General features: G+C 47.6%; 2 protein-coding genes across 2 annotated transcripts; both read left to right on the forward strand.

Moving 5' to 3' along the window:
- Positions 1 to 27,030, forward strand: LOC103897460 (zinc finger protein 862). Its single transcript, XM_009277477.1, has 7 exons — positions 1 to 116; positions 678 to 781; positions 1,711 to 1,973; positions 2,964 to 3,031; positions 19,887 to 20,074; positions 23,168 to 23,818; positions 24,866 to 27,030. The coding sequence occupies exons 1-7, from the start codon at positions 1 to 3 to the stop codon at positions 27,028 to 27,030; spliced, it is 3,555 nt and encodes a 1,184-aa protein (XP_009275752.1).
- LOC109279416 (myb-related transcription factor, partner of profilin-like) lies at positions 10,033 to 15,466 on the forward strand. Its single transcript, XM_019471618.1, has 2 exons — positions 10,033 to 10,459; positions 12,213 to 15,466. Exons 1-2 carry the CDS (start codon positions 10,033 to 10,035, stop codon positions 12,797 to 12,799), a joined length of 1,014 nt encoding a protein of 337 aa, XP_019327163.1. The 3' UTR covers positions 12,800 to 15,466.
- Positions 27,031 to 27,111: the final 81 nt, after the last annotated feature.

Raw genomic sequence — 27,111 nt, forward strand, 5'->3', positions numbered from 1 at the left:
ATGAGTGAAAACTTGAAGGACTGTTTGATCCAGACCCAGGCTTCCTTAGGGGAGATGGTGACGATAAAAACAGAGGCCTGCTCTCCACGCCGGGACCAGGAGTATGGACAGCCTTGGTATGCAGCTGAGCTTTGGTGCGATATACTCTAACCCTCTTCTTTTCACTTCCCCTCAAAGCTTAAAGTTGGTTTTGAGGAATACACTCGAACCTCTCAAAGTTATTAAAACCCTCCCTTGCGAGGTCCGCCTTGAGGTGTGCAATAGGGGTGGTGACCTCCTTATGTGCTAGGCATGTGTCTGCTACATGTGCTAGTTCACGTCAGGCCTTGGGGTGCTGGCATGCATTGAGGATCATGCCTTGTCTTTGAGCAGCATGTTTCCCGGGCTATAGCAGAGCGGCGCTGCCTCTTTGCTGGTGGGAGTCCTCTCTGCCACTCTTGCCTGGTGTGTGCCATGCATGGAGGTGCTCTACCTGAAGCTACCACCTGCTGTAGGCTTTAGCCTTAAGCCATCTCAGGTACCAGCTTTTGGCAGGTTGGATGGCAGGTTGAATCATTTCTCTGCTGCAAGTGTGGGGACTAAGAGAGTTGTTCAGACCCTGTTGCCTCTGCTCCTCTCTGTGTGCCGTCCCAATGTCTTGGTAGGTTAACGTCATCTTTCTGTTGTTCCCTCCCCAGCTCTGGAAGGCCTGACCCACAGTCCATGGAGGTGGAGCCCAAGAAACTGAAAGGGAAACGGGATTTGATCATGACCAAGAGCTTTCAGCAAGTGGATTTCTGGTGTAAGTGTCTTGTGAGTGAGGGAAAAGCAATGCCGCCGCTTGTATAGAGTTTGGTCTTTCCGAGTCGGTGCCCTGCCGCTTTGGGGCAGGAGGCAGGGAAGAAAAAAGCCAGGGACAAATTTGCGTGCTCTCCTGAAAAGACTGGCACATTTGATAGGGAAGCTGTTGCACAAAAGCAGCTTGTCCATCGTGGGGCTGTGCAGCGGTAGGGAGGTAGGTGGAAAGCATGCTGGAAACATGAAAACGCACATGGGAAAACCCCAAGAGCCAAAGGCTTGAATTCAGAAACTGCGAAGGGAGCATTGTGCAGATGACAACTCTTTCCCTTCCCCCATATTCTGGGAAAGAAAACTGGTGCCAGTTACACTGGCATACCTACAAAATATCAAATTGTAGTCCTGAGTCCCTGTCTGGCCACAGGGCAAGTGCCTGGGGATGCTATCTCTTTCCCAAGCACAGAATGAAGGCTGTATGATGAGGGTATTTGTTTTCAGGCATATTTGTTTTAGTTTCCCTCTGGTGTGGGGGGAATCAAACCTTTTGGCTAGAGGACATCTCTGCTAACCAGTGGTGTGCAAGGACCCCCCAACCTCTGTCTCTGCAGACAGTGACGGGGCCTTTCCCTTTGTGTGTAGCCATTGGTGGTGAATCTGTGTAGGGCACCAGTGCTCACACAAGCACAGGTGTTGGTCGGGCAGGCGTGGTTGGGGCAGAGCCCTTGTTGGGAAGATGTGTGGCGAAACAAGTGAGCAGCTGGTGAAGCGTCTGCATGTGTGGAGGCTTTGGGGAAGGAAGGGGCTCAGCCGGTTTGGGGGAAGGACAGGGAACTGGGGCATGCTGTCCTGAGTGCTGTGTGTCCTATAAGCTGCGTGAGCCGGTACAGGCATCATGTCTGCCCAACCTAACCCCTGCTCCCCTCGCACCCGCAGTCTGTGAGTCCTGCCAGGAGTACTTCGTGGATGAGTGCCCGAACCACGGCCCCCCGGTGTTCGTGTCTGACACCCCAGTGCCCATTGGCATCCCTGACCGGGCAGCGCTGACCATCCCGCCTGGAATGGAGGTGGTGAAAGAGCCCACCGGGGAGAATGATGTGCGCTGTATGAACGAGGTGATCCCCAAAGGTCACATCTTCGGGCCGTACGAGGGGCAGATCTCTAGCCAGGACAAGTCCGCAGGATTCTTCTCGTGGCTGGTGAGTGATGTGTCTCCCCAATGAAGTGATGCCCCAGCCGTGCAGCTCAGAGCTGGGGGACTTGTGGGCCTGTGGAGCCAGACCTTAGCCATCTTTTCCCCTTCTCCGAAGATCTTCTGCTGACCCACATGGGCAGTAGGCAAACATGGACCTGCCATAATTAATAGCGGCTTAAGGGTATAGATACGTGAAAGGAGACCAGGTGCCATGGCACCTGAGTTCAATTCACAGCTGTAGGAAGCAGGGTTTGCCTCTCCTCTCCCCCTTGCCATGTTCTTCCATCCCCACTCAACCTCGAGGGCTCCTCCAGTACCTTTCTCTGCTCTGGTCACCATTTTGAGGACAGAGGAAGGATTGTATCTAGAGATTGCAGAGCTCTGTCATGGGCCTGCAGCACTCCCTCCCAGCCCACTTGAGCAGAGCAGGTGGCCCAAGAGGCCAGGAAAGAGGAGATCCAGTCCATCAGGAACTGATCTACATGCAGACTCCAGTACCAAAACCCATATTTTTTTACCCTAGTATTACAGGCCTCGGTTAGCCTGTGAGATAGAGATGTCACTAGATCGACAGGTAGTAATTATTGTGAGAAATGAGATGTGGGACTTGAGTTATAGGTGGGGAAAAAATTGAGAGCTGCTGATATGAAATGCTGCTCACGCTTTTCTGTCTGTAAAATAAATGTGTGTCTCAGCCTTGTCCTGAAAGGGAAGTTAATCTTTTATATCTCAGGACTGTTAATTTTGTCAGCAGCATCCATAGTTCTGTGTTATGGATATTTGTACATAGGAAAGTGCCTCTTGGTCAGCTCAGAGTAGCCTCCACACACATATCCAGGGCGGCAGCCTGTAGTACTAGGAGAGCTGAGATTCATGGCGTAGAGTTTCATGTCCTGACTTAAGGCTGGAACTGAAGCAGTGATCTGAGAGTCGTAGACCTTCTTCTGTCTGGACCAGCTAGTCGACATGCTGCATCTGTTCTCTTGTTCTGCAGATCGTTGATAAGAACAACCGCTACAAATCCATCGATGGGACAGATGAAACCAAAGCAAACTGGATGAGGTGAGTCCAGTTCTCTTCTGCCTTCCCTTCAGGGGCCCTGTCTTCCAGGGAGAGGCCATCAAACACTCCTTGTTATTTTGTGTGACAGAAAAACAAACCAAAATGCCACAACCCCTTCTGTAAAGGGTGTGCTTGTGCTCTTTCAGTATTTATTGTGATGAGAATCCTTTGGAGTCAGATTCAATGAAAGGGACTAAAACAAGGATGTGTGTATGGAGGATGGCTATTTTCTGGAATGAGGACAAATGATAAAGGTGATCCTATTTATCCACTCTTACAAACGCTGACAGGTCTCACTCCTTTTTTTTTTTTTTTTTTTTTTTTTTTTTTTTTACTTTATGTTCAAATATTTGCAAAACGCTTTGCATTATCCCCAAGGTAACATTTTATTCTGTTTGGGGTTTTTGTCCTTCCCCATTTGACAGACATTGAAAGAAGTGCTTTTTTTTTTTTTTTTTCCTTCTCCTTTCTGGGCTTCGCTTAAAACAGTTGTCTGTGGTGGCTGTCATTGGTAGCATCAGCCTTTATGTGTTTGGGGAAAAACAGGAGTGAGTTGCTGCAGCTCCAAACGCAGAAATCATGCGTGTGCTTGCGCTCCCTCTGCCGGCCCCAGGTCTCAACAGAGCAGAACCCAAATACCAGTCAGTACTGAACCAGGAGTGGGGCTGGCTCTGGTTTGTTAACTGCAGCAGTAAGGGAACATGTTTAACCATGATGCAGTGCTTCAAGTATTGGCATATATCTGCAAAATGTAGGTTGCTCTTGCAGCCTTCTGGAGGTGGAGGCAAAACACTGAAGTGTCTTGTTCGTATAGTGAGTCACCAGAATGGGACATCGCTGCATATTGTGGCCTGTCCCACATTAGGACCAATCCTGCTTTCAGGGGTGAATTTTGGAAGCGGTTGTTGTGAAGAAGGCATTTCATACAAGAGTAAAGCAGCGTGGGAATTAACTGGTTCGTTGGCCTGGATGCCTAGGATTTTCAGTTGTCACTCACTAAGGGAAGAGAGAGCGTGAAGTAAAGGTAGATGCAAGACTGACCTAGCTGGTCAAAGCTGGTTGCACCACTTTTGCTCCATTTGAGTCTTCACATGGATAGCAGCTGTTCTGACACTTAACGTTCATAAAGTTCAGCAAAGGATCTCATTTTTCTGTAAGAATTCCAGCCGTTACACTTGTTCGCTACTGGATGAGAGAAAATTTTGCTAGACCTGGGCTGAGGCTGGAGCTGTCACTCCAAAAAGGAGCAGTGGTACAGTGGACAGATAGGTAGGGTGACATATATCTTGAAGTAAAGACTGCAAAGTTCAAAAATCAGAGAGAGATTTTTCTGCTTAGATCTGGATCTTTATGCGATCTGGATGACAGTGAAACTGGGGGAAAACACAGTTTTGGAAAGCAGAAATCCTATGATGAACTCTTCTTCCTAGTGCCACGAATATAAACTTGATGTCTGGATTTAAATGGGCACTACTTATGGTCCCAGTACCAAAGAACAGAATGTTCTTAACTAAAATTGTATTTGCCATGGTTAAGTCTCAAGACGAGTGTGGTCTGGGCCATTCCGTACAGCCATGAAAGGCGAGGAGGTTACGGTTTTGTGGAAAGGCGATGTTTGCAACTCTCCTGGGGAAGGACCTATCAAAGGACCTGTGCAGGCTATTCCAGTCTTACTGATCTTTCTGTTTTTACTCTTGAAAATTGCTTCTAATAGCAGTATTATGTAGAGTCTGACTGACAGTTCAAGTGGAGATAGTAGTCCTCAAAAAGCCTTGGTTTTGTTTGTTAGCAGCTTTCAAACAGAGGTGCACTTGATATCCTGTGCTAGGACATTACCTGTCATGGAGACTACCCACAGAAACCGTACTTCCAGGACGCTGTAGACAGCGCTCTTTTTGTTTTTCAGATGGTGCTCTTTGCCATCACTCACAGATGGAGTGCTTTGCAAAGCAGATCTCCTCACCCTCTGGGTAGGTGGGTATGGCATGGGGAGGGCAGCTTGGGCTGACTCCTCTCTCTTCTTGTAGATCTGGCTATTGTTTTTGTTGTTTGACTACCACATCTGAGTCTATTTTCATGTTCCCACTGAGGACAATGTGTACACTGCAGCACTTGCTGGTTTAATTTCAAGTGGCTGTTTACCCAGGGCAGTGGATGACAGGGAGGAAGGAGTACGAAGCGTAGCAGATGGCATGGCAATGGTAACATCCTCTTGTCCGTCCCCTCTTCAGTCAGTCAGCCGAGACAAACTCCTAATGCTGGTAGCATGTTCTCCTAAGCTGGCCGCTGGCACAAGAATAATGCACCCTTCATCTCTGTCCAGAGTAAAGCGCTGTCATTTCTAATAGCTTATGAAACTCCATGGCTTTGACCTGCAGGGATGGGTGCAAACCTCTTCCTCTGTTTTTATTTTTCTGGGGGCTCAGGATGACCGATTACCACAGATCGCAGCAAACCTCAAGCGAAATCGGTGCTTTCTCAGACACAAACCATAAACTGCTGCTGATGGAAGTTCTTGGGGCTTCTGAAGGATTGCACTGAACCAGCTGTTGTTTCTGGTTACTTCTGAGGAAATTCTGTTATTCAGTTGTTGGGGACCTTTAAAAAAAAAAAGGATCTGACCAAAAAATGAAAGTAATTCAGAAAGTCCTGGAAACATCCCTCTGTGTATATCACTTGGCCCAGACTGAGATGCAGGATAGGAAGCACCGGCAAACTGGTGGTGCCTAACCGAATTGTTGGAGTGAAGTGCCTCATGTGTGGGGTTTCTAGGCTAGTTTTGGCCTTTATAGTCTGTATCCCTTCTTACATGTGAGTACCTGAGTTCTCAGGCTTTTGACACAGTTCAAATTCATCCTTTCCCTCAGCTCATGTGAAAAGGCTGGTGCAAGACTTCCTCACTTCTTTCTCCTTTGCCTTCTTCTCTGCCCCCTTTCCCCTCCAAACATAGTAACAAAGAGGTCATGGGGAGCAAGACTGTTTTGTATGTCTTCCTGTGCCTCCTTATAATGGAGATGTCAGCGATTTGGTCTTCATACAATAATAGAGCTTGGAAGGGAGCTCTGGTCAGGTGCTCCAATGGCCTGCTCAAAGCAGGACCAACTTAAATCAGTAGATCTTTTAAGTACCGAGCTGCTGTTTTGACTTTACAGGACCTTTTAAATAAAAAATATTAAAAAATTCAGGGTTACTGTGGCTGCCCATGTGTTCAGGGGGAGTAGAAGCCACCAGCCTATGCACAGGTCATTTTGTTGAACTTCATAAACTGGTCTCTATTACCTTGCAGCAAGTGGAGCAAATGTTCTTATGCATTACAGAGTGAAATTTATGCAGAGCAAAAGGGATCCTAAAGTACTGTAGGACTATGACCACTGTAAAAAAAATTTTCCCCAGGGCTCTGAAGTGGTTATATGCTTTCTTCTTAGAGGCCAAGAAAAGTGGAGTCAGCTGATATCTTTGTGGGGTGATCATTAAGTGCCCGCTGTTCACATAGTTTACATCACGTGTGTTTCTAAAGAAATACCTGTACAGTCTTGCACTTTCAGATTGACCTGGGCTGAGGTGTGAATTTGCAGACCCAAAGCTGGGGCTCCTCTGGAGCTTGCTAAAATCCACACAGCATCCCCAGAGAGGTACTTCCAAATATCAGTGACTGCTCCTAGAGGCATCCTGCATGCTAGAGGAAATGCATGAGGGGGAAAAAGATGTCTCTGACAGTAATACTGTCTGCATTTTTATAAGGAGGAGGTTAATGTGCCTGCTGGGAGCCTAACATTAATTGAATTCGTGATTAAAACTGGCCAGAACTCATTACTCTTTGCATTGTGAATTTGCTGTTGGAATACTTAAGTTATCTTAAATAGTTTTGACCCAAGCCGTGCTGGAGCAAATGAGGGGAGACCCTGAAATCTGAATATCCAGGTCTACCACAGGTTGTCCTAAGTGCACTTGATGGGATACCCTGTCTGGGAAGAGCAAAAAGGGCTCTAATTCCCCATCGGTGCAGCTTTGCTAGTGGCAGCAGCCATGGGTTCAGCAGAGAAGAGAGGGCGCAGGTTTCCTGACCCCGCCAGCGGCTCTGAGAAGCTCTGGAGAGACTTCTGTTCTGCAAGCTCACCTCTACCCAGGGGCATTTTGCAAAATACTGTTACTCCTTTTCACCAGAGCAGCTTGTCAGCAGAGATTTGTTTCCACCACATGGAGGCACTGATGATACTGTGCAGTCGTGGGTACCTGCGGAGAATATACATGAAGTCCAGTTTTGCTGAATGTGATAAAAATCAAACCGTAAATGTTCCCTTGCTCAATGTTCCACATAGCCTTTTCCCTCCTTCCAGTGTTCAACTAGGAGAACTCCTTTTTCCTTTTAAGTTTGGGTTGTTTTTTTTCCTTGAGGTCAGTGTAGCAAGCACTTTGCTGGCTCTCCATCATTTCATTACCATTTTCCCTAAACGCTCCTCCATAAATGAAGCTCCACCAAAACAGTATCTCAAGGATACATTTACGTTTGTCCCAGTGAAATGCATCTGTGCACTTAGCTCCCAGCTCTCCCTGTATGTGGCCGGTATTTGAGCAGCATTTCCTACTGGTTTTCTAGCTTTGACCAAGGTTAACAGCTTCTGACACTTACCCCGATGGAGGGCAGCAGTGTCAGTGAGATTCGTTAAACAGCAGCGTAACAGCACTAAGGAGAAACTAGAATGACATCTGACAAGGGTCACTCTGTAGGTTTTTCTTAGTCTGCAGCCCACAAGCACCTTTCACATGAGAGCACCCCAGACCACCTCTCTTCCGCTGGGCCACGGCAGCGCTGAAAGGCACCCACCTCTGAGGAGGTACCAGCAGAGCCATCACAAACGTTGGGCAAATGGGAAAAATGCTGAGGCCTTTGCTTATACCAACTTTTCAGAAAGTATTTTGAGGTGGCTAAAGTTTGCCTGCAAGAGATAGGGCATTCAGCCAAGATTTGAGGATTAAATGTAGTTTTTTGGAAGAGGAGGGTCTGAGCTATCCCAGCTGGAGTTTATTCCCCTAACTGCAAAGATGCTAACAGTAGGTCCCAAATTAAATGAAACCAAAGATGCTATCTGCTAGTACTACTAGCTTAGCTAGTAATAAAATATTACTACTAGCTAGTAATAAATATTACTAGCCAGTAATAAATATTAGCTAGTAATAAAATATTACTAGCTAGTAATAAATATTACTAGCCAGTAATAAATATTAGCTAGTAATAAAATATTACTAGCTAGTAATAAATATTACTAGCCAGTAATAAATATTAGCTAGTAATAAATATTACTAGCTAGTAATAGCTAGTAGTACTAGCAGATAGCATCTTTGGTTTCATTTAATTTGGGACCATAAGCAGAAAGAAAACTAACACATGGGGAAGCCAGTAGGTTTCCCCTCCCGTGGTGTCACTTCAGAGTTACAGTTGTTAGGTGTCCTAACCATTAAGATGTCTTATTTCTTGTATGTTACATCTTAATATCATTCTTAAACATTAATTTTCTAGGCTTGTAGTGACAGATTTTTGGGGTCGTTTATATTAACATGGAAGTCTTCTACCTCAGATGAGTGTTGTGTTCTCCATCATAACTCCATGCTGATGTAGATTTCTATCTGAGAACTTCCTTTTTAAATATTAGGAACTGTATGACGTGAGCACCAAAAAGGTTGACCTCTTTCAAAAAAGTTCCCAACATCCCTGCTTTTAATTGTTTGAAGATGTGTAAAAGCAGTCTTTCGTAATGTGTAGCACTAGAATAACCATTTTGGCATTTTACTTCACTCTGCTGTAATTCAAATCAAGGCATACACTAAGTTTTCCCAGCAGTTCTGCTCCTCCGTGGCCTCTGATCCCTTCTGTGCTGTTCTGTGTGCTTATACACAGGTGTCCACTGCCCAGGCTGCGTATTATTCCCCTGTCCACGGTCCCACCTTGTTAAAGTGCAAAACTGCATGTTCATGCAGTTTGTTTTCTCCTTCCCTATTGAATAGATCTGCCGTCTTCTTTCTCCCCCCACCCCCTACCCCGAAAAAGCCCTATTTAGGACTAACGTTTTGTTTATTTTTAAAGTTTCCTTCTATTGTGACTGGAAAAATTAACACATACACACACACCTCTTTGGACAAAACTGCTCGTGCTCAGGATGGCTGCCTCTTCTTCTCAACGGGCTGAGGCTTATAAGTTTTTTGTTTGAAGCACCAGAAACTGGGAGCAGGCTCCTGTCAGCGGCAGTGACAGCAAAGCCTGGCCGAAAAGCGAGTGGGTGGCCTCATTCCTTTTGAGAATAATAGGAAATGGCAACCACTTCTGGGTGAAACAAGAGCTTGCTGTGAAGCAGACAAACACTGGATGTGCAGTTCCCCTGGTGCTGAAGAAAAGACTTTTCCTTAGGAAAAGTGAGTTGCAGAAATTGCCCATGAGTCTAGTCGAGATCTCCCTCCCTTGAAAAAAATCCAATTGATGTAGCCTCTGCATGACATCCTGCAAGTTTTAACAGAAAGGGTGGTGTAAAAGTTTCTGTTGCTTGTTGTGCCAGGCAGAACAGTAAGATATGTTTCAGGCCTCTAAATTTCCTCAAGAACCCATTTTTGAGCAATGTCACCTTAGAAGCTAATTCATCAACGTGATTGCGAGTTCTCATGTTTTTTTCTGTGCACAAACTGCAGCAAGTGATGTGAGGCTGTGCTGAAATTCTCATACGTAAGTCAGGGCATCAGATGAAGTGTAAAATTTCATTTTAACTGTAAAGCTGAGAAGGCTCCTTCACACTAGTGTTGCTTGGTGTTTTTTTTCTTAAGCTTGAAAATTGCCTCTTAAAAACAAAACGGCTGACTTTTCCTGGTGCGATTGAGGAAAACTGAGAGGTTGTTGCGGGTGGGGGGAGCTGGATCCCACCGAACTCCTCTGCCCCAGTGCCGCACTGGCCAAGTGGTTGGATGCAGGGGGATGCTTTGCGCTGATTTCCTTTTACCCAATTGTGCTTTGTGGGATGTTCAACCCAAGGAACATGGCTGAACGAAAGAGGAAGCCCAAGTTTTCCAAGGAAGAACTGGACATTCTGGTCACTGAGGTGACCCGAAATGAAGCCATGCTGTTTGGGAGGGAGACAATGCGTCTATCCCATGCTGACAGGGACAAGATCTGGGAAGGCATAGCCAGGCAGATCACATCAGTCAGCCAGGTTCCCAGATCTGTAAAAGACATTAAGCACAGATGGGACGACATGAAGAGAAGGACCAAGGACAAACTGGCATTCATGCAGAGGTCCCTCTCCAGCCCCGGCAGCACGGGGCGGCCCTCGGCCATCGTCCTGACCGCCCACGAGAGAGCCATCGAGTCGACGCTGCATTCGTCACGCCAGATGCACGGCTTCCGGAGAGCGGATCTGGACGTGGTTGACAGCCCGTCAACAAGCTGTAAGTATCATTGCCTTAACACCTTTTTGTCTTATGCTTGCATATCTCAGTTTGACACCAGAAGAGTGTTGTGTGTTTTGTGAGATGCTGGGTTGCCTGTCAAGCCAGGTCCTACTGCCGTGTTTGGTTTCAAGACAGCCTGCTCTGATGATCGTGGAGTGTTGAGGTGGATTGAGGGAAAACTGTTTCCAAGTTAAGATCATCTTCCTTATCTGTTTATCTAGTCCTTTTCCATACTGTCTTCTAAGGGTAGACATTGTTCAGATTCCACTTTCTTAATGGGTCATAAGTCTGAACTAATCCTACAAGGGAGGGAATGTCTGTAGTTGAAGTGCAACTACCTCCAGTCTATGAAAAAGAGTTTGTAAAGGATTTTCTTCATCTTGCATGCACCCCAATAAAACAGCAGTGCTGTCAAGCTGAGAACCATGTGCCAGTCGCTAACGGATCACTGCATGGTAACCATCTTCCAAGAGGGATGTTGAGGGGGCTCAGTGGTCACTGGTGTTTATGCTCTGAGGCCAGGCTGCTAATGGTTTCTCACTAGTGGTCTGAAGGCTCAGCACAAGAGCTGTGAAAAAGGTAGATGATAATGACTCCCTTCTTCACTGTTTTTTAAGAAAGTACTGGCCCTGCTTTCTAAGTTAATCTTCTTACACCACAACTCTCAGACACCTTCCAGCTGCTTTTTGCAGGTGCTTTCCCCAGTTGCGTACGTACGCTTTTCTTGTGTGGAGGTGCAACTTCTTGGTCTGTGAGCTTTTAGGGATACAAAGGAGAGAAAGAGGGGATAACTTCTTCGGAAGTGAGCCAACTAACACTTCATGGGTGGCACTGTCCGACCACGTTAGGTCTTCTCTCTTATCTGAAGTAATGTTGTTAGTGAGAAAGCAAGAACAAAAATCTTCAATAACTGACAAAGTGGGACTTGGTCACTCTTTGCATCTATCTTGGAAGCCAGTTGTGCTATTTCAGAGGTAAAATGAATACAGCTTGTGCAAGGAGATAGTGGGCAGTTGCAACAAGTGAAGTATCATCTCTTCTTACACTTGATGTGCCTGTACCTGTGAACTGGCACATCACTAGATATTTATGAGGCTAATGAGAACTTTCCCGTGGTGTTGTGCTTTGGTTTTGGTTTTGCACTTGCCTGATTAATATAGGGTCCTGTTGCTGCTATGCCTGACTGCCTGGTTCTTTTAGTGATGCCAAGCCACATAGTGGCCTTGCAGTACAGACTTTGTGAGCAGCATATACTATGTCTATGCTTTTCTCAGCATGGAGGATGTAAGAAATGACACAGGAGCAGGGTTTTGGTGTGAGGAACCAAATGTATCAGGATATTCTGAGACTGGACCAAAGGCCAGGAGCCTTTGTCCCTCCAAAATGTTGAAGTATTCTAGCTAGTTATGGTTTTGGGGAAGGGGAGTCATTGCTATGCTACTGTCTGAAATGGATTTATCTTCTAGTAATGAACAATGCTGTGTACAGGATACCATGGCAGCTTGGATTCCTCCTCGGTTGACTGGGTTCGCCTGCTCTTCAGGCCTCTTACGGCTAAGCTTGTCACCCAGATGCTAACGTTGCAGCACGTGCATGTTGAGTTACGCATCAGGAGCTACAGGCTTGTCTCAACTGGCAGACTGGGGAGAGAGGAAAACCCTTTTTCCATGTGCTTTGAGATACCATGAAACAGAAGTCAGAGTTGTGAGGGATTTCACATTAATAATTCATGCTTCCGCTTCTGTTTAAGCTGACGAAGATGAAGAGATGCCAGGCACTTCTCGGAAACACCGCTTCTCATCGCTGCAGAGGGCCGGTGCAGGAGTCAACCAGCTCTCCGGGCCCTCCTTCCTCCACACTTCTTCCTCATCAGAGCACTCGGAAGCTACCAGCCAAAGGCAGGAAGTGCACCGTCCATCCCCGCGCACCACCTCGTCCTGCAGACCCGCGCACCCCCGCACAAGGAGCCCGCCCCTCTCCAGCTTTGATCGCCAGCTTCTCCATTCCCACACGCAGCAAACAGACCTGTTCAGGCAGTTCTGCCAGGAGCTGGTGGCTATTCACAGAGACATGACAGACAGCATGCATGTCATTGGTCAGAGGATGGCTGACCTTACCAGCCAGGTTGGCCAGATGTGCCAGACCCTGTCGGAAATCCGTGATGGGGTCCAGGCTTTCCATAGGATACAGGATCCTAGTGTCATGCAGGGGTCTATTCTGCAAGCAGCTTGCTCAAAACAGCCCCCTGAGCCCAGTGCAGAGTCTAACCAAAACCCCCCAAAACAGACTCCTTCTGCACGGACTACCAGGTCACGAAAGAGAAAACACCATTTTTAGTCTGCTTTATATAAAGTAAAGAAGGGCGCCGCTTCCTGAGCTGCTGCATGCTCACGTGGCCTCTCCATGTGTATCAGTACTCTGTGGGGAAGGTCAACAGCTGCCCTAACCCATCCTTCCCCCTGCTAGCTAACAGAGCAGTATGAATTATGGCAGCTGAATAGTAGGGCTGGCCCTCTGCAACAGCAAAGAGGAATCTCAAATCTTACAGAGCTTGGGATGTAGGACATCTTTCTGTTCATAGAGAGTAGGAGTTTTCACTGGCTTCCCTGTGCTTTGCACGCTCTATAAGCTAAGAGATGCAATAGGAATCATTATCTTGATCTCTTCTCATGCCTGTAGAACATTATTTACTGAGACAGTGTAATAGAGAGCTCCCTTTGCAATCAACCCACAAATTTACCCTACTACTGCCTTCCCATCATCTTCGTGCAAATTAGTATATGCACTGTGCAGAGATACATCCTTATGGCTCTAAAAACTCTTATTGCTCATTATTTTTATCTTGCGTTCAGCAATAATGGGCAATCCAGGGCTTACTGTGACTTACGCACAGGTTTGGGGAGAGGGGTGTAAAAGCACAGCTTGTGCAGGGAAGGGAAGAAGGCATGATGCTGAGGACAGGAGGACAGATCTGAGCACTGTGTGGTTTTAGACTGCTGAGAAGGGCTGCTGTGGCACGTGCCCGGATCCTGCAGTACCACATGCACTTATATCAAAAAGTTTAATTTTTTTCTGCTCCAGTCTGAAACCCCTACCTACCCTTCACAATTGCAGTTAAAATACAATTATTTCATAATATGACAACATTTAAAGAGAATTGTATCATATTATTTTCTTGCATGTTATAATCTTCAGTTTTGAACCACCGCACCCTCTTCAAAATGTGAGAGACTGCACAGAAACAAGGAAAGATACAGGGCCTGCTCCTGACCTCGGGAACAGTTTGGTTTTGTGTCGCTGCAATTCTGTCAATTTGAGTACAGTTACTTTGCACTTACTCAGTGTTATTTAGGGTGGGATCTGTACTGTGTTCTCCTATTGTGAAGAGTTTACAATCTAAATTCACAGCTCTGTAGGTTAAAATCTTAGACATGTTGGTTTTGTACTGCTTTCTTTCCCCATACAGACGCAAGAAAGAACTGTGTTACAACATTTGAATTGCTTTAGTGCTGCATAAAGTTTCCATGTACAACCCTGATTCTGAAACTAGGCTTAATAATGTCACCTCAGGTGGTAACATATATGTGGCAGCTTTTTTACAACATGTCTGTCTTCTGCTTGATTTGCACATCTGCACCTACCATGCTGCCCCCATCTCTGGAAAAATCTGGACCATTATCATGTCATGTTTCAGCAGGGAAAAGGGCCAAGGTGTTACCCACGCACAGTTAGCATTCTGCTGCTCTCCGGACCGTCCTATTGTATGTAGAGGTGGGTTGCAGGAAACTATTCAAGTTAGTATGAATGCCTGTCGTCATGCCATGTCTGGGCTACAGACTTGCCGAAAAGTTGTATAAACTTCAGCGGAAATTGAACATAGGCAGCGCAGTATAGCAGAAGGATGGCTTGTTTTCTATGATCTTGAAGGATCTTTAATCTGTCTGGCCTGCCCTTTGAAAGTATAGTGCACTAGCTTCTCTTCTGGAAAGCTCACTGTATGTCTGCTGTGTCAGGCATTCCTGACGTGCTTTTCCTTTTTTCTTTTTAATTGTTCTGTAAATCTAATTCAAGTAATTTATTTTTAGTGGTGCGGTAAAAGGCCCTTGCTCAAGGAAGCAGAGGTCTGGCAAGGAGAAAAACCTCCTTTCTGAGGAATGACCCACGCTGGTTTCATGCAGAAGACGTTCTTTGTAGTGCTGGTGCCAGACCAGGGCAGTACTCACTCACCTTCCTCTGAGAATGTCATTTTACTTCTGTTGTAACATTTGTATTCTGCAAACGTCACAGTCTCTCTTCAGTTGAAGGGTAGATTGGGAAATCTGGTAGAAGTGGATCTAATTTATGAATCACAGAGAACCGAAAAAATGGTGATATGTTTTAAAGGCTTTCTGAGTCAATACAGTGCTGCTGCTATATATTAGAAGTAGTATTTTATATTTTTATAATATTTGGTCCCTGCTAGTGTTCTCCCACGGCTATACTGATAGGATTAGCTCCTCTGATGTTGTCCAGGGGTATCCCTTCCGGGGAACCCTCAGGTCTGCAGAGGAGGAGACTCCTGCAGGTGCTGGGCACTGGGGGGAGTTGGCATCGTTGCTGCCATCAGTTTGCCCACACAGATGTATTCAGAGAGAGAACCCCGTTGTCCTGGCGCAGGATGCGCAGTCTTCAATGCAAACTGCCAAAGGCTGGGCTCTGGTCAGGAGAAAGTACCTTATACTATAAACTGCCTGATGTCTCCCCCAGTTTCCTCTGTGGACTATTACAGATTGGCCCAGATCTGGGGACGTATCTCCTGCCCTGTGTAGACCCCTCGGTGGAGTGGCTTTTCTGTACTGGCTCACAAAGGATACTTCGTCCTGCACCCATCATGTTAACTGGCTGTTGAAGTAAGTGCCCATGTCAAAGCAAACTGCTGTGCTCAACCCCAGTGTCTCCATGTCTTGTACATGCTGAAAAAATTCTCTCTTTAAAAGTATTTTTGTTAAGAATGCAATAAATATATAACACTTTTAACACAGCTGTTGTTGAGTCATTTGTTTCTCTCATAATTTTTGCCTGAACTGGTAACAAGCCTGTCACAGATGCTGGGTCTCCTGGAGGCACTTGGCATCAGAGAGCTGAGGCAGGGTTTGCGGGTATGGCACCCCGTGGGCTGGTGGCAGCTCTCTTGCGCAGGATCTCCTGCCTTGGCTCTGTGCCTGACGTTGATTTGGGAAAGTCCAGTGGCCTTTTCCCTGCGGTGCTCTGCCCTGGCAGGGCGTCAGCGGAGCACCCCCAGGGCCAGCTGGAGGGTGAGCAGCGGAGGGTCCAGCAGGCAGGGGGGAGGCATGGGGCAAATCCTCAGCGGGGGGGGCGGAAGCCTGAGCCTCCCTCCAGCTGCAGGGCTCTCCTTCATCCTCACTGTCTCTCCTGGCTGCTCCGTTCCCCTCCTGGGGAGGAATGGTCCCGGCTGCCAAAAAATACCTTGACGTTTTTCTGGGCATGCTCACTGGGCCATCCTAAAACTTGGCAATTTGGTATCCTGAGTGGGCTGTGGAGACGAAGATGTTTTTTTGCTGCTAGCTAGAAAGGCTATGGGAAAAGTGGCCCTGTGGAGCAAGGAGCTGTGCCTCCAACAGCCATGGGGTTGATCCAAGCCCCAATAGCTGCAAATAGGTTATAAATGGTCTCCATTGGTGCAATGGCTGGTCTTGAGTAGCCTGGGCAGGATCTGTGGTGGTCTTGAGCCTGGCTCGTCCCAGGGACTGAGCAGGACATGAAATGACCTATTTGCAGCCGGTGGCAATGCCTGTCTGCAGGAACAGGAGCGGCTCCGGGGGGGTTGGATCCTCAGCGGGGGGGGCGGAAGCCTGAGCCTCCCTCCAGCTGCAGGGCTCTCCTTCATCCTCACTGTCTCTCCTGGCTGCTCCGTTCCCCTCCTGGGGAGGAATGGTCCCGGCTGCCAAAAAATATACCTTGACGTTCTGGGCATGCTCACTGGGCCATCCTAAAACTTGGCAATTTGGTATCCTGAGTGGGCTGTGGAGACGAAGATGTTTTTTTGCTGCTAGCTAGAAAGGCTATGGGAAAAGTGGCCCTGTGGAGCAAGGAGCTGTGCCTCCAACAGCCATGGGGTTGATCCAAGCCCCAATAGCTGCAAATAGGTTATAAATGGTCTCCATTGGTGCAATGGCTGGTCTTGAGTAGCCTGGGCAGGATCTGTGGTGGTCTTGAGCCTGGCTCGTCCCAGGGACTGAGCAGGACATGAAATGACCTATTTGCAGCCGGTGGCAATGCCTGTCTGCAGGAACAGGAGCGGCTCTGGGTGGCTGGGTCTGCCCCAATGGCAGTCCCAACCCTGCTCTTCCTCTGGGGATTGCGGTCCCTTGGGAAACCTGCTATGCAAGCGGGGCCATGCCCATCTGCACGCAGTGCTTGTGTCAGCCTAGCCTGCCTGTCCTGGGCATCTAAACTGAGGTGGCCTTCTTGCCTCAATTCAGCTTGAGTGTTTGGCAACAGGAGGGAGACTGCCCGCTTTCCAGCCTTCACAGGAAGGGTTGCTCAGGACGTGAGCGCTTCAGCCTCGGGAAGATACGTCAGTGAAGGCAGACTGGTACAATCTCTTCTCTCCTGAGCAGGCAGTTTGTGCCCCTGCCTCGCCAAGCAGGCTGCTGTTTTGTGGATTGACTTCCTCTGTCCTTGGGAAAGCACCTGCCTCTAACCCATGGTATGCAGCAGCATGAGGTGTCTTAGACCGACAGGTGGAATTTGGGTTTTATGCAATCCTTTGTAACCTATGTATGTCATTTGTGCCCCTGGGGTCGCTGGAGCCGGCGCTGGGCAGTGCTGGTTCGAAAGTGGTTCATTTATGTGGATGATCTCCATTTACGTTACATTTACGTTACCTCAGGGAAGTATTGCAGATGTAAAGCTTCCTCTCGGAGCATAAACCAGTTACTAGCTGCCAGCAGCTGTGAAGAAACATGTTTGTGACTGGATTATTCCACAACTGTCTGTTAAGGGCTTTCTTCACATCTCCTGGTGAAATCGGCAGCGCCGGTCGCTGCAGGACGCTGGATAGGAGCGGGCGGCTTGGGCAGCATGCTGCAGGGCTGCAGCAGTGCTGCAGGGCTGCAGCAATACTGCAGCTCACACCCTCCAGCCTGCGCTCTCCCAGCTCCGCGCCATGCCGGGAGGCATCCAGAGCCGCAGGATGCAGGCAGCAGAGAAGAAGGACACTCAGGCAGAAACTTGGTGGGGTTTACAGGCAGGAGAGCGAACAGGAAAAGCATGCTCATGCTTAATAAAATACTTCGTAATAAAAGTGAGCCTTGGTGAGAATAGTTAACCAGGCTCTCCCCTTTCCACACAAAGTTGTGTTTTAGAGAATTTTCTAAATCTTGCTGTCAAATGCCGTTTGTGGGGAATGCACTGGACCATCCTGCCACTGCCCCATGAATTCCTCAGTGCTACTGGCTATGGGTATGTGAGTCCTGTATGTTGTATTAAGGAGCTGTGAGTGACTTGGGTGTGATAAATCTCTGCAGTTAACCGGGCTCCTTTGCAGGGGCAGCTCCGGCTGATGTTTGGGCAGCAGGATGCAGAGCGGCCACAGGGGCTCTGCTTAGCTGGCACTAGGAAGCATCCTGGCATTTTGCTTGGACTGGGGAGGGATCTCCTGTGCTGCAGGGCATCAGACTGACCACAGCACATTGGTTTATTTCAAGGGTTATGTATCTCATGGCTGTCTGAATGCCTGATACACCTTCTGTGGAGTGATTGCTAACACCCAGAAGTGGCAGCCTGGCAGCACTAGCTGTGTGCCGTTGCAGGACCTCCTTCCCACCACGCTGGTCCAGGCCTCCGTTCCTCCGCAAATACACAAACTGGTAGTTTAAAAGTTCCTTTGTTTTGTGATCAAAAGTAAAATAAGGGTTAACAAAAGCCAATGTTCAGCTAATTTTGGCAGTGCCAGAGCCTGCTGTTTAAATAATTACTGAAGATTGCAGAGCATCCTGTGTAGCACACGTTAGGAAAAATAGAGCTGATTGCAGGCACATGCACAGTTGCTTAATATTAAAATCAGAATTGCTGGAGCCTCGGGCAGTCTGAGACACTGCAGACTTGTTTTCTGTGTTTTGCGGGAAGTTTCTCCAAGTTTGTGACCTTATGTGTGTGGGTTGGTGTGATCACATGCAGGTGGGCTTGCGTCTTTATCTGTGCATGCACATGGCCAGAGAAGGGGAGAGTGTTCAAGGCAAAATTGACAGATTTCTTAAGCTGAAGAAATACCTGTGAGCTATAAGGGAACTTTTGGGCAAGGACTAGTAGCAGCAGGTGTCAGAGGAGCCATATGCCGCTCACCTTTGTTAATGTTACTGTGCCAGGAGTGCTGAATAATAGAGGCAAATGGCATAAGAGAAGAAAAACTTTTAGCTGTGAACTGTTCAGATCTGCTCTCAGGTCTGTACGTACTGTGACAGGGTCTCCTCCTGGTCCTGAGTGGGTGTTACGAGCTCATGTTGGTGGCAGCTGGAACCGGTATTATCAAGCCTTTTCCATGTCCTCTGGCAAGAACACGGGGAGTATGAAAGCAAATAATATGATCCTAGTTATAGATCTCTGTCTTACCAAGTTGCACAGAGGGCCAGTTGTTTAGAATGTGAATTAATACATTTCCGTTGAGCTGAAATTTAGCTGTTTTAAGTCAGGAAAACAAACCCCATGCCCAGAAAGCAATCTTTCTGTCAGCACTGCCAGGAGATCCCCACAATGTGGTGCTGGGCTTTCCTGAGACTTGCAGGGCTGTTTGTATTTTTATGTCATATGCTGCTGAATGCCCAAGTGCAAAACCTTCCAGTACTGGCATGTCCTTGGTTTCCTTTTGGACAACCAGCGAATACCCCCATGCACATTAGGTGTCCCTGTTTCTGCCCTGAGTATCTCAATTCTGCTTGTCCGAGAAGAGAGAAGCAAGGAAATCTGGTTTCTGCTAAAAAGAAAGATGGTGGTTTTGGGAAAGAGACAGGCAGAGGGTTTTGGATGCTCCTGAGAACAAAGGAGAGGGCCCTGGGATATGAAGCGATGGTGGGGAATCCAGAAGTCCTTGTTTCCATCACTAGGCAAAGAAATTTCTGCCCGTGAGAGTCTGTGTCACCATTACTGACAGAGATACTGCTTCAGATTGGATGTACATTGCTGTCATCCCTTCCACAGCAGAAATGGACCCACTGACTTAGTATTCCCTGGGTGTCCATGCTCGTTGTCCTGTATCTCTGGCAATTTGCGCACCATTACTTAAAACTCCATGCTTTCCAGTCTGGCTGTGTTGATGACTCTCTCTGAAGGTCATTCTGGCTTCATTGTGGTTGTCATTCTGGTGCAAGGGGGGGCACAGGAAAAAAGTTTGTGCTTCACACCTGCCTTGTCACCTCACCCTCAGGTACGTGATCATCTCCCGGGAGGAGAGGGAGCAGAACCTGATGGCCTTCCAGCACAGCGAGAGGATTTACTTCCGTGCCTGCCGTGACATCCGCCCTGGGGAGAAGCTGCGGGTCTGGTACAGTGAGGATTACATGAAGCGGTTGCATAGTATGTCCCAGGAGACCATCAATAGAAATCTCACAAGCGGTGAGTCCCCTCCCTTTCCACCCTCTCCCCCGATCCCCTTGGGCTGCCACACTTGTTGGACCAAGTGTGGTGGGTGAAGTAGCTGATGCACAGGCTGTGCAAGGAGAGCTGCATTTCTAGAAGCAGAGCACCTCTGGATGAGAGTTCTGCATGGCGTGGATGGATGGGTGTACAAGAAGAATAATGTAACCACTGTCATGGAGATCATGAAAGAAAGATTGTGCTGTGTTGTGTCATGTCATGTGTCGTGTTGTGTCATGTCGTGTGTGTGCTGCAAGGGCCTGATGCAAAGCCCAGGGATCACAGACCTCCTCTGTCACAAGGCTTTCTGGCCTGAAGATTGCCAAGCTGGTGGTCCTACAGACAGGCATTAGGTTTTTCTTCTGAACATGCTGCTTTGTCTGGCTCCTGTGAGCAGCCTGTTTGAGGGAGCTCCAGCTGATTTTGTATGCATATGAAAGATTTCCTTGGTGTGTTTGTATGTCCATTTTCCTCGCTTAATTTATCTCCTCTTTCTTCAGAAAGATAATTTGGGATCAGCGCGACATCAGCTAGAGACTCCTTAGTCTCACAACCTTAGAGTGCGTATACAACGTACAGGAGGCTTTGTACTTGTCAGACTGATTCTTCCCTGGATAAAAATTGTTATCTTATCTTAAGAGTAGCCATGCTGGAACAAACCCGGCGGTCCTTTAGGTCAGTGTAAATGTCAGCTTTAGAGGAAGGCAAAAACTCTTAATGCATCTGTTCATCTATACAATGCTGAGACCTGAAGTTAATTAAGGGCATTTCTTTCCAGGCCTAGCCACAGAATGGCAGGGCCTCAGAGGGGCAGCCACACTAAATATAACTTTCTAATTAAGATTCCCATGTATATTATTGCACAGCTGCTGTTGCTGCCTTGACTTGGTAAAAGGTGTCTCCTCTTTAATCATGGGGTGGACAAGATGTCCTGAAAAAGCTGGTTATCATCCGTCACCTTGGAGTTATTATGCACTTGCAGTGTTACATCTTGATGGCTGTACTTGGGCAATTCCCACTTCTGAATTAACATCGGTGTGAATGTGCTTTTTTATGTTAATAAACATCACTGAGTGATTAGGTACAGGTTGCAGTGATTTTGCTGCATCCCATGCACACATTAGTTGTCCAGATGGCCTAGTACTTTCTGAAAGTATGGCAAGAGAAAGACTATGCCCTTGGAGCAGTTGCTCTGGAGGGGAACCAAGGCTACGAATGATTGCCCTGCCATACGACATGCCTTTAGTCATGTTTTGTCATGGTATCATGGTTTGCGTAAGCTGAAACGGTAACTCACAGCCTGCTCTGTGCTACGAGTGTGGTGAAGATCTGCCTCTGGGCTTCTCAGGACCCGCCATAGCCTACCACACACTCAGGTAGAAACCCATGCGGCTGCAAAGACCATCCTAGAAACCCCCTGACGTCTTGGTGAGCTCATCCTGCGGCAAGCTGGGCTCAGCCTGCGTTCGCAAAAGGGGCGCAGAGACGTTGTTAAAACGGAGCATCACTTGGGCCATTGCTAGACTTGCAAGACATCACAGCCTCAGCTGGGAGGGCACTGGAAGGCGATCAGGGAGCGGCACCAAAATCTGTTGAGCCACTTTCTATTTAAAAGGTTTCAAATCCCTGCAGATGACCCTGTCGAGTGAAGTGGCACACTTTATTAACTCTCAGAAAAATAACATGGTTCCTGGGTTTTGTTTCTGTCGGTAGTTTCTGACCTGCCTCATCAATGGAGTTGAGACCAATAATATGAGGGATCGTCTTGTGATTTCTAGATTGTCTATAGGGCTGAACCACTCCGTTGGTTGGGGGAAAAACTCACCGAAAAAGAAGAAGAATCCATTCTCTAAATCCCTACCTCTGCCAGTAGTCGTTATAGTCCATAACGTGGGAAATACTAAGACAGAGACTCAAAGCTTTGCCCGTAGAAATTCTCGTCAATGTGTTGAAAATGAGATCTGTTGTTACGGATTCACTCAAGAAGTGGCTGGGTTTGCCAGCCAGCATCAAAACCCAGTGCAAAATCCCTGCCATTCGGGCCAGCCCTTTTTACGGTGCCTTACTCTAACTGTTTCGAGTCTTGCATCTTTTCTGCATTCTTAGCATTGCTCTCCTTAGAGAGGGAATGGTAGCTTTTGCTCCGTAACTCTTATGAAAGCATGAATACACTTTAAAAGCAAACAAAACCAAAAATCAGCATAAAGCAGCGTCTTGTTTGGGAAGCCATCAATGCTTGAAGTTATTTACAAGATAGAAGAATGATGGAAATTGAGCCAAACCTATCGTCTTTTGAATTTCCAGGTAAGGAAATCTGGCTATTCCCTTTATTTTAAGCAATTAATAATTTGTATGAGGTTGCTTTTATTATTGTTTTTTTTTTAATCACTGAATGGCCACACTCTTAGACTCCACCGGGACGAGCTAGATGTCCCATCCTTGGAGGGCATTCACCCGTTGTAGCTCAGTTGACAATGAGTACCTTGGGGTTTAAGAGTGCAAGTTATTTTTACTTGGAGCAGCCTCCAAACTGAACGAGAGTAAAGGGGCTTGCAAACTTTGTGCCGTGTTGTGCACAGATGCTGGGGTTGTCATGAAACGGTCCGAATCTCTCGCTGCACTGCTGTACACTTGATACCTTTTACCAAGTCAAAACAGGCACAGGTCTTCCAGCCAGCCGAAACAGCGCTTGGGCTCTGGGCATTAGGTTCCACTGCAATCAGTCATTCACCTCGTAGTCATTCACCTTGTAGTCCTCTTCCAGCGCAGGTTGGTTATACCTTTAGGTTAAACAAGCTGCCTGTAGTTTCTCTTCTCTTTAAAGTGTGTGGGTCCTACTCCGCTGTGGCTACCCAGGACTGTCTCTGTTTTTGCAGACGTGCCCATTAGCAGGGCTCCTCCTCTCGCGAGCCTCGGTTTCCACTGAGTTGTGTCAGTTCCCTGGTTTGTAACGCAACGTGCAGACCTGCAGGGATTCAGCCTGCCTTTTTGTTCTTTTTTCATTTGAGTTTTAGATTGAGGGATGTTGCTCGGTTCCCGGTGATAATCCCCACCCCTCGTTTTCCTTTCCAGGAGACAAAAAGTTGCAGAGGGAAAAGTTAGAAAAGAATGTGGAAAATCAAGAGGATGTGAGGGGGCCGCTCCAGCTCATCACCTTAAAGCAAGGGAAGAGCCCCTACAAGCGCAGCTGTGACGAGGGGGAATCCCACCCCCAAACAAAGAAAAAAAAGATTGACCTCATCTTCAAAGATGTCCTGGAGGCTTCCTTGGAGTCCGCCAAATTTGAAGAGAACCAGTTAGCAACGAGTACACCGCTTTCCATCAGAAAAGCATCTAAATACCAGGCTGAAGACATCTTTGAGAGGTGTGGCGGTGCCATGCAGCACGGCTCCCTGAACCTCAGCAGAAACCGGAGTGAGGGGGAATGGAAGGTCCCCCATGGTTCCTCTTTCAGCTCAGCCAAAGAGGTGGGCATCCTTGAAGATGAGGAAGAAGAGCCGCTGTCACTCAAAGCAGACAGCCCGACTGAGCTGTCACTGGCCTCTGCACAAGGCAACTCCCACGAAATCCCCACCACCTCCTTCTGCCCCAACTGCATCCGGCTGAAGAAGAAGATCCGGGAGCTGCAGGCCGAGTTAGACATGCTGAGATCTGGGAAGTTACCCGAGCCACCTGTGCTAGCGCCCCAGGTACCCGAGCTCCAAGAGTTCTCGGACCCCACAGGTAAGCCTTGCCGAGTAACAGCGTTCTCCAAACCCTGCCTAAGGAGAGTAGTGAGATGCCTGTGTGCTGTGTACCCATCTAAAGTGTTTTGCTCTGAGTATTCAGGTGAACATGTGGTTCCATGGAGGGTTTGTTGTCAGGTTTTGTGACTGGGTGGGCCAGGAGCTGACACAGGTGTGGGCACAGTGGAAAACACTGTCTGGGAAAGACTCTGTATGACAACTTGCTCTATTTGTTGCCGTTGTAATCGATAATGCACTGCCAATAAAAAAGACATTCCATTGCAGACAGTTTGTTTGCTGTATTTTTGATGCATTCTCTTTCAGCGGAAGCCCCTCCACAGTGCCTCACATGCTACCAAGAAAGTCTGAATGACTCTGTGGTAACAATGAAATGTGTGTTCTTTGTGTATGAAATGATGTCCCGCTGTGTCCCTTGTTGGAAAGCCCTCTCTGTTTCTTCCACTGCCTTAGCACAACCATGTGTCCCTTTCTGAAGATACATTTCATTTCCTCCAGGAACGTGCTGTCGAGCAGCTAGGAGCCTTCACCAAAGGGAATATTTGGGTCACATCATGTATTGTGCAAGTGGCCAGGATATAATGTCCTTTCTTGCTGTCCATTATGGCATTGGAGACAAAATTCATATGCAGTTCATATGCAGAAACACTGATTTATTTTCCCTTCAAAGCCATGACTGAAATTCTACCCATAGTGCATTGTGGGCAGGAGAGGGCAAGTTGTGGCCAGCTCATCAGGCAATGCTCTGCTGTCACCAGTAGGATGCTTCTTTAGCTCAGCAACTTTGTAAATACCATATTTTTTTCCTTTTTTTTTTTTTTCTTACAGCTTCAGAAAGCATCATTTCTGTTCCCACCATCATGGAGGATGATGACCAAGAGGTGGATTCTGCTGATGAATCCGTTTCCAATGACATGATTGCTGCTACAGACGAGCCTTCCAAGATGTCTTCTGCAACGGGCCGGAGGATACGGCGGTTCAACTTTGTAAAACCATATTTTTTTCCTTTTTCTTTTTTTTCTTACAGCTTCAGAAAGCATCATTTCTGTTCCCACCATCATGGAGGATGATGACCAAGAGGTGGATTCTGCTGATGAATCCGTTTCCAATGACATGATTGCTGCTACAGACGAGCCTTCCAAGATGTCTTCTGCAACGGGCCGGAGGATACGGCGGTTCAAGCAAGAGTGGCTTAAAAAGTTTTGGTTTCTGCGGTACTCCCCAACATTGAATGAAATGTGGTGCCATGTCTGTAGGCAGTACACAGTGCAATCCTCTCGGACTTCAGCCTTCATCATTGGCTCAAAGCAGTTCAAGATACACACAATAAAGCTTCACAGCCAGAGCAACCTCCACAAGAAGTGCCTGCAGCTTTACAAGCTCAGGATGCACCCAGAGAAGACAGAAGAGATGTGCCGAAATATGACCCTGCTCTTCAATACAGCCTACCACTTGGCCCTGGAGGGCAGACCCTACTACGACTTTCGGCCTCTGGCAGAACTACTGAGAAAGTGTGAACTCAAGGTGGTGGATCAATACATGAATGAGGGAGACTGCCAAATCTTAATCCACCATATCGCCCGGGCTCTTCGAGAGGACCTGGTTGAACGCATCCGACAGTCTCCTTTCCTCAGCATCATTCTGGACGGGCAGAGCGATGACTTGCTTGCAGACACAGTTGCGGTTTATGTACAGTACACAAGCAGTGATGGGCCTCCGGCAACTGAATTCCTGTCTCTTCAGGAACTGGGCTTTTCTACAACAGACAGTTACCTCCAAGCGTTAGACAGGGCTTTTTCCAGCCTGGGAATACGATTGCAGGATGAGAAGCCGACTATTGGCTTGGGAGTCGATGGTGCTAACATTACTGCCAGCCTGAGAGCCAACTTGTTCATGACAATCAGAAAGACCTTGCCCTGGCTTCTCTGCCTGCCCTTTATGGTGCACAGGCCCCACTTGGAAATTTTGGATGCAATCAGCGGGAAGGAACTGCCGTGCCTGGAGGAGCTAGAAAACAATTTGAAGCAACTGCTCAGTTTCTATCGTTACTCTCCCCGACTCATGTGCGAGTTGAGGGTCACTGCTGCCACTCTGTGCGAGGAGACCGAGTTCTTGGGGGACATTCGAGCAGTGAAGTGGATCATTGGGGAGCAGAATGTGCTCAACGCTCTAATCAAGGACTACCTTGAGGTTGTGGCCCATCTCAAAGACGTCAGCGGCCAGACCCAAAGGGCCGATGCTTCCGCCATTGCCTTGGCCCTCCTGCAGTTTCTGATGGACTACCAGTCGATTAAACTCATCTACTTCCTGCTGGACGTGATTGCTGTGCTTTCACGCCTCGCCTACGTCTTCCAAGGGGAGTACCTTCTTGTGTCACAGGTGGACGATAAAATAGAGGAGGCCATCCAGGAGATCAGCCGGCTAGCAGACTCGCCTGGGGAGTACTTGCAGGAATTTGAGGAAAACTTCCGTGAAAGCTTTAATGGCATTGCTGTGAAAAACCTACGGGTGGCTGAAGCCAAATTCCAGTCGATCAGAGAAAAGATCTGCCAGAAAACCCAGGTGATCCTAGCCCAAAGGTTCGATTCCCGTAGCCGGACATTTGTGAAGGCCTGTCAGGTATTTGACCTCGCAGCTTGGCCCAGAAGCACTGATGAGCTCATGAGCTATGGGAAGGAGGATATGGTACAAATATTTGAACACCTGGAGACGGTCCCATCATTTTCCAGAGAGGTTTGCAGAGAGGGGATGGACACCCGAGGGAGTCTGCTGATGGAGTGGCGAGAACTCAAGGTGGATTATTATACCAAAAACGGTTTTAAAGACTTGCTCAGTCACATTTGTAAATACAAACAGAGATTCCCCCTCCTAAATAAAATAGTTCAGATCCTCAAAGTCCTTCCCACCTCATCGGCCTGCTGTGAGAAGGGGCGCAGCGCCCTGCAGAGAGTGCGCAAAAACAACCGCTCTCGGCTCACGCTGGAGCAGCTCAGTGATCTTTTGATGATTGCTGTTAACGGGCCGCCCATTGCCAACTTCGATTGCAAAAGGGCGCTAGATAGTTGGTTCGAGGAGAAGTCGGGCAATAGTTACGCACTGTCAGCCGAAATGCTGAGCAGGATGTCGTCTCTTGATCAGAAGCCGATGTTGCAGAGCATGGACCATGGCTCTGAGTTTTACCCCGATATTTAGGAAGGAATGCCTCAGATCAGAAAGCTGTTGAATAATTTTTTTAATCTATACTCTAAACTTTGATATATTATATAAAATATA

The sequence above is a fragment of the Aptenodytes forsteri genome, unplaced genomic scaffold (assembly GCF_000699145.1).
Source record: "Aptenodytes forsteri isolate BGI_AS27 unplaced genomic scaffold, ASM69914v1 Scaffold146, whole genome shotgun sequence".
In the NCBI taxonomy this organism is placed as follows: domain Eukaryota; kingdom Metazoa; phylum Chordata; class Aves; order Sphenisciformes; family Spheniscidae; genus Aptenodytes; species Aptenodytes forsteri.

Excerpts from the sequence above, each read along its gene's own strand:
- LOC109279416 (XM_019471618.1), top strand. The coding sequence starts at position 10,033 with ATGTTCAACCCAAGGAACATGGCTGAACGAAAGAGGAAGCCCAAGTTT. Across the intron at positions 10,460-12,212 it reads TGACAGCCCGTCAACAAGCT|CTGACGAAGATGAAGAGATG; the intron begins GTAAGTATCATT and ends CTTCTGTTTAAG.
- LOC103897460 (XM_009277477.1), top strand. The coding sequence starts at position 1 with ATGAGTGAAAACTTGAAGGACTGTTTGATCCAGACCCAGGCTTCCTTA. Across the intron at positions 117-677 it reads CAGGAGTATGGACAGCCTTG|CTCTGGAAGGCCTGACCCAC; the intron begins GTATGCAGCTGA and ends TTCCCTCCCCAG. Across the intron at positions 782-1,710 it reads TCAGCAAGTGGATTTCTGGT|TCTGTGAGTCCTGCCAGGAG; the intron begins GTAAGTGTCTTG and ends TCGCACCCGCAG.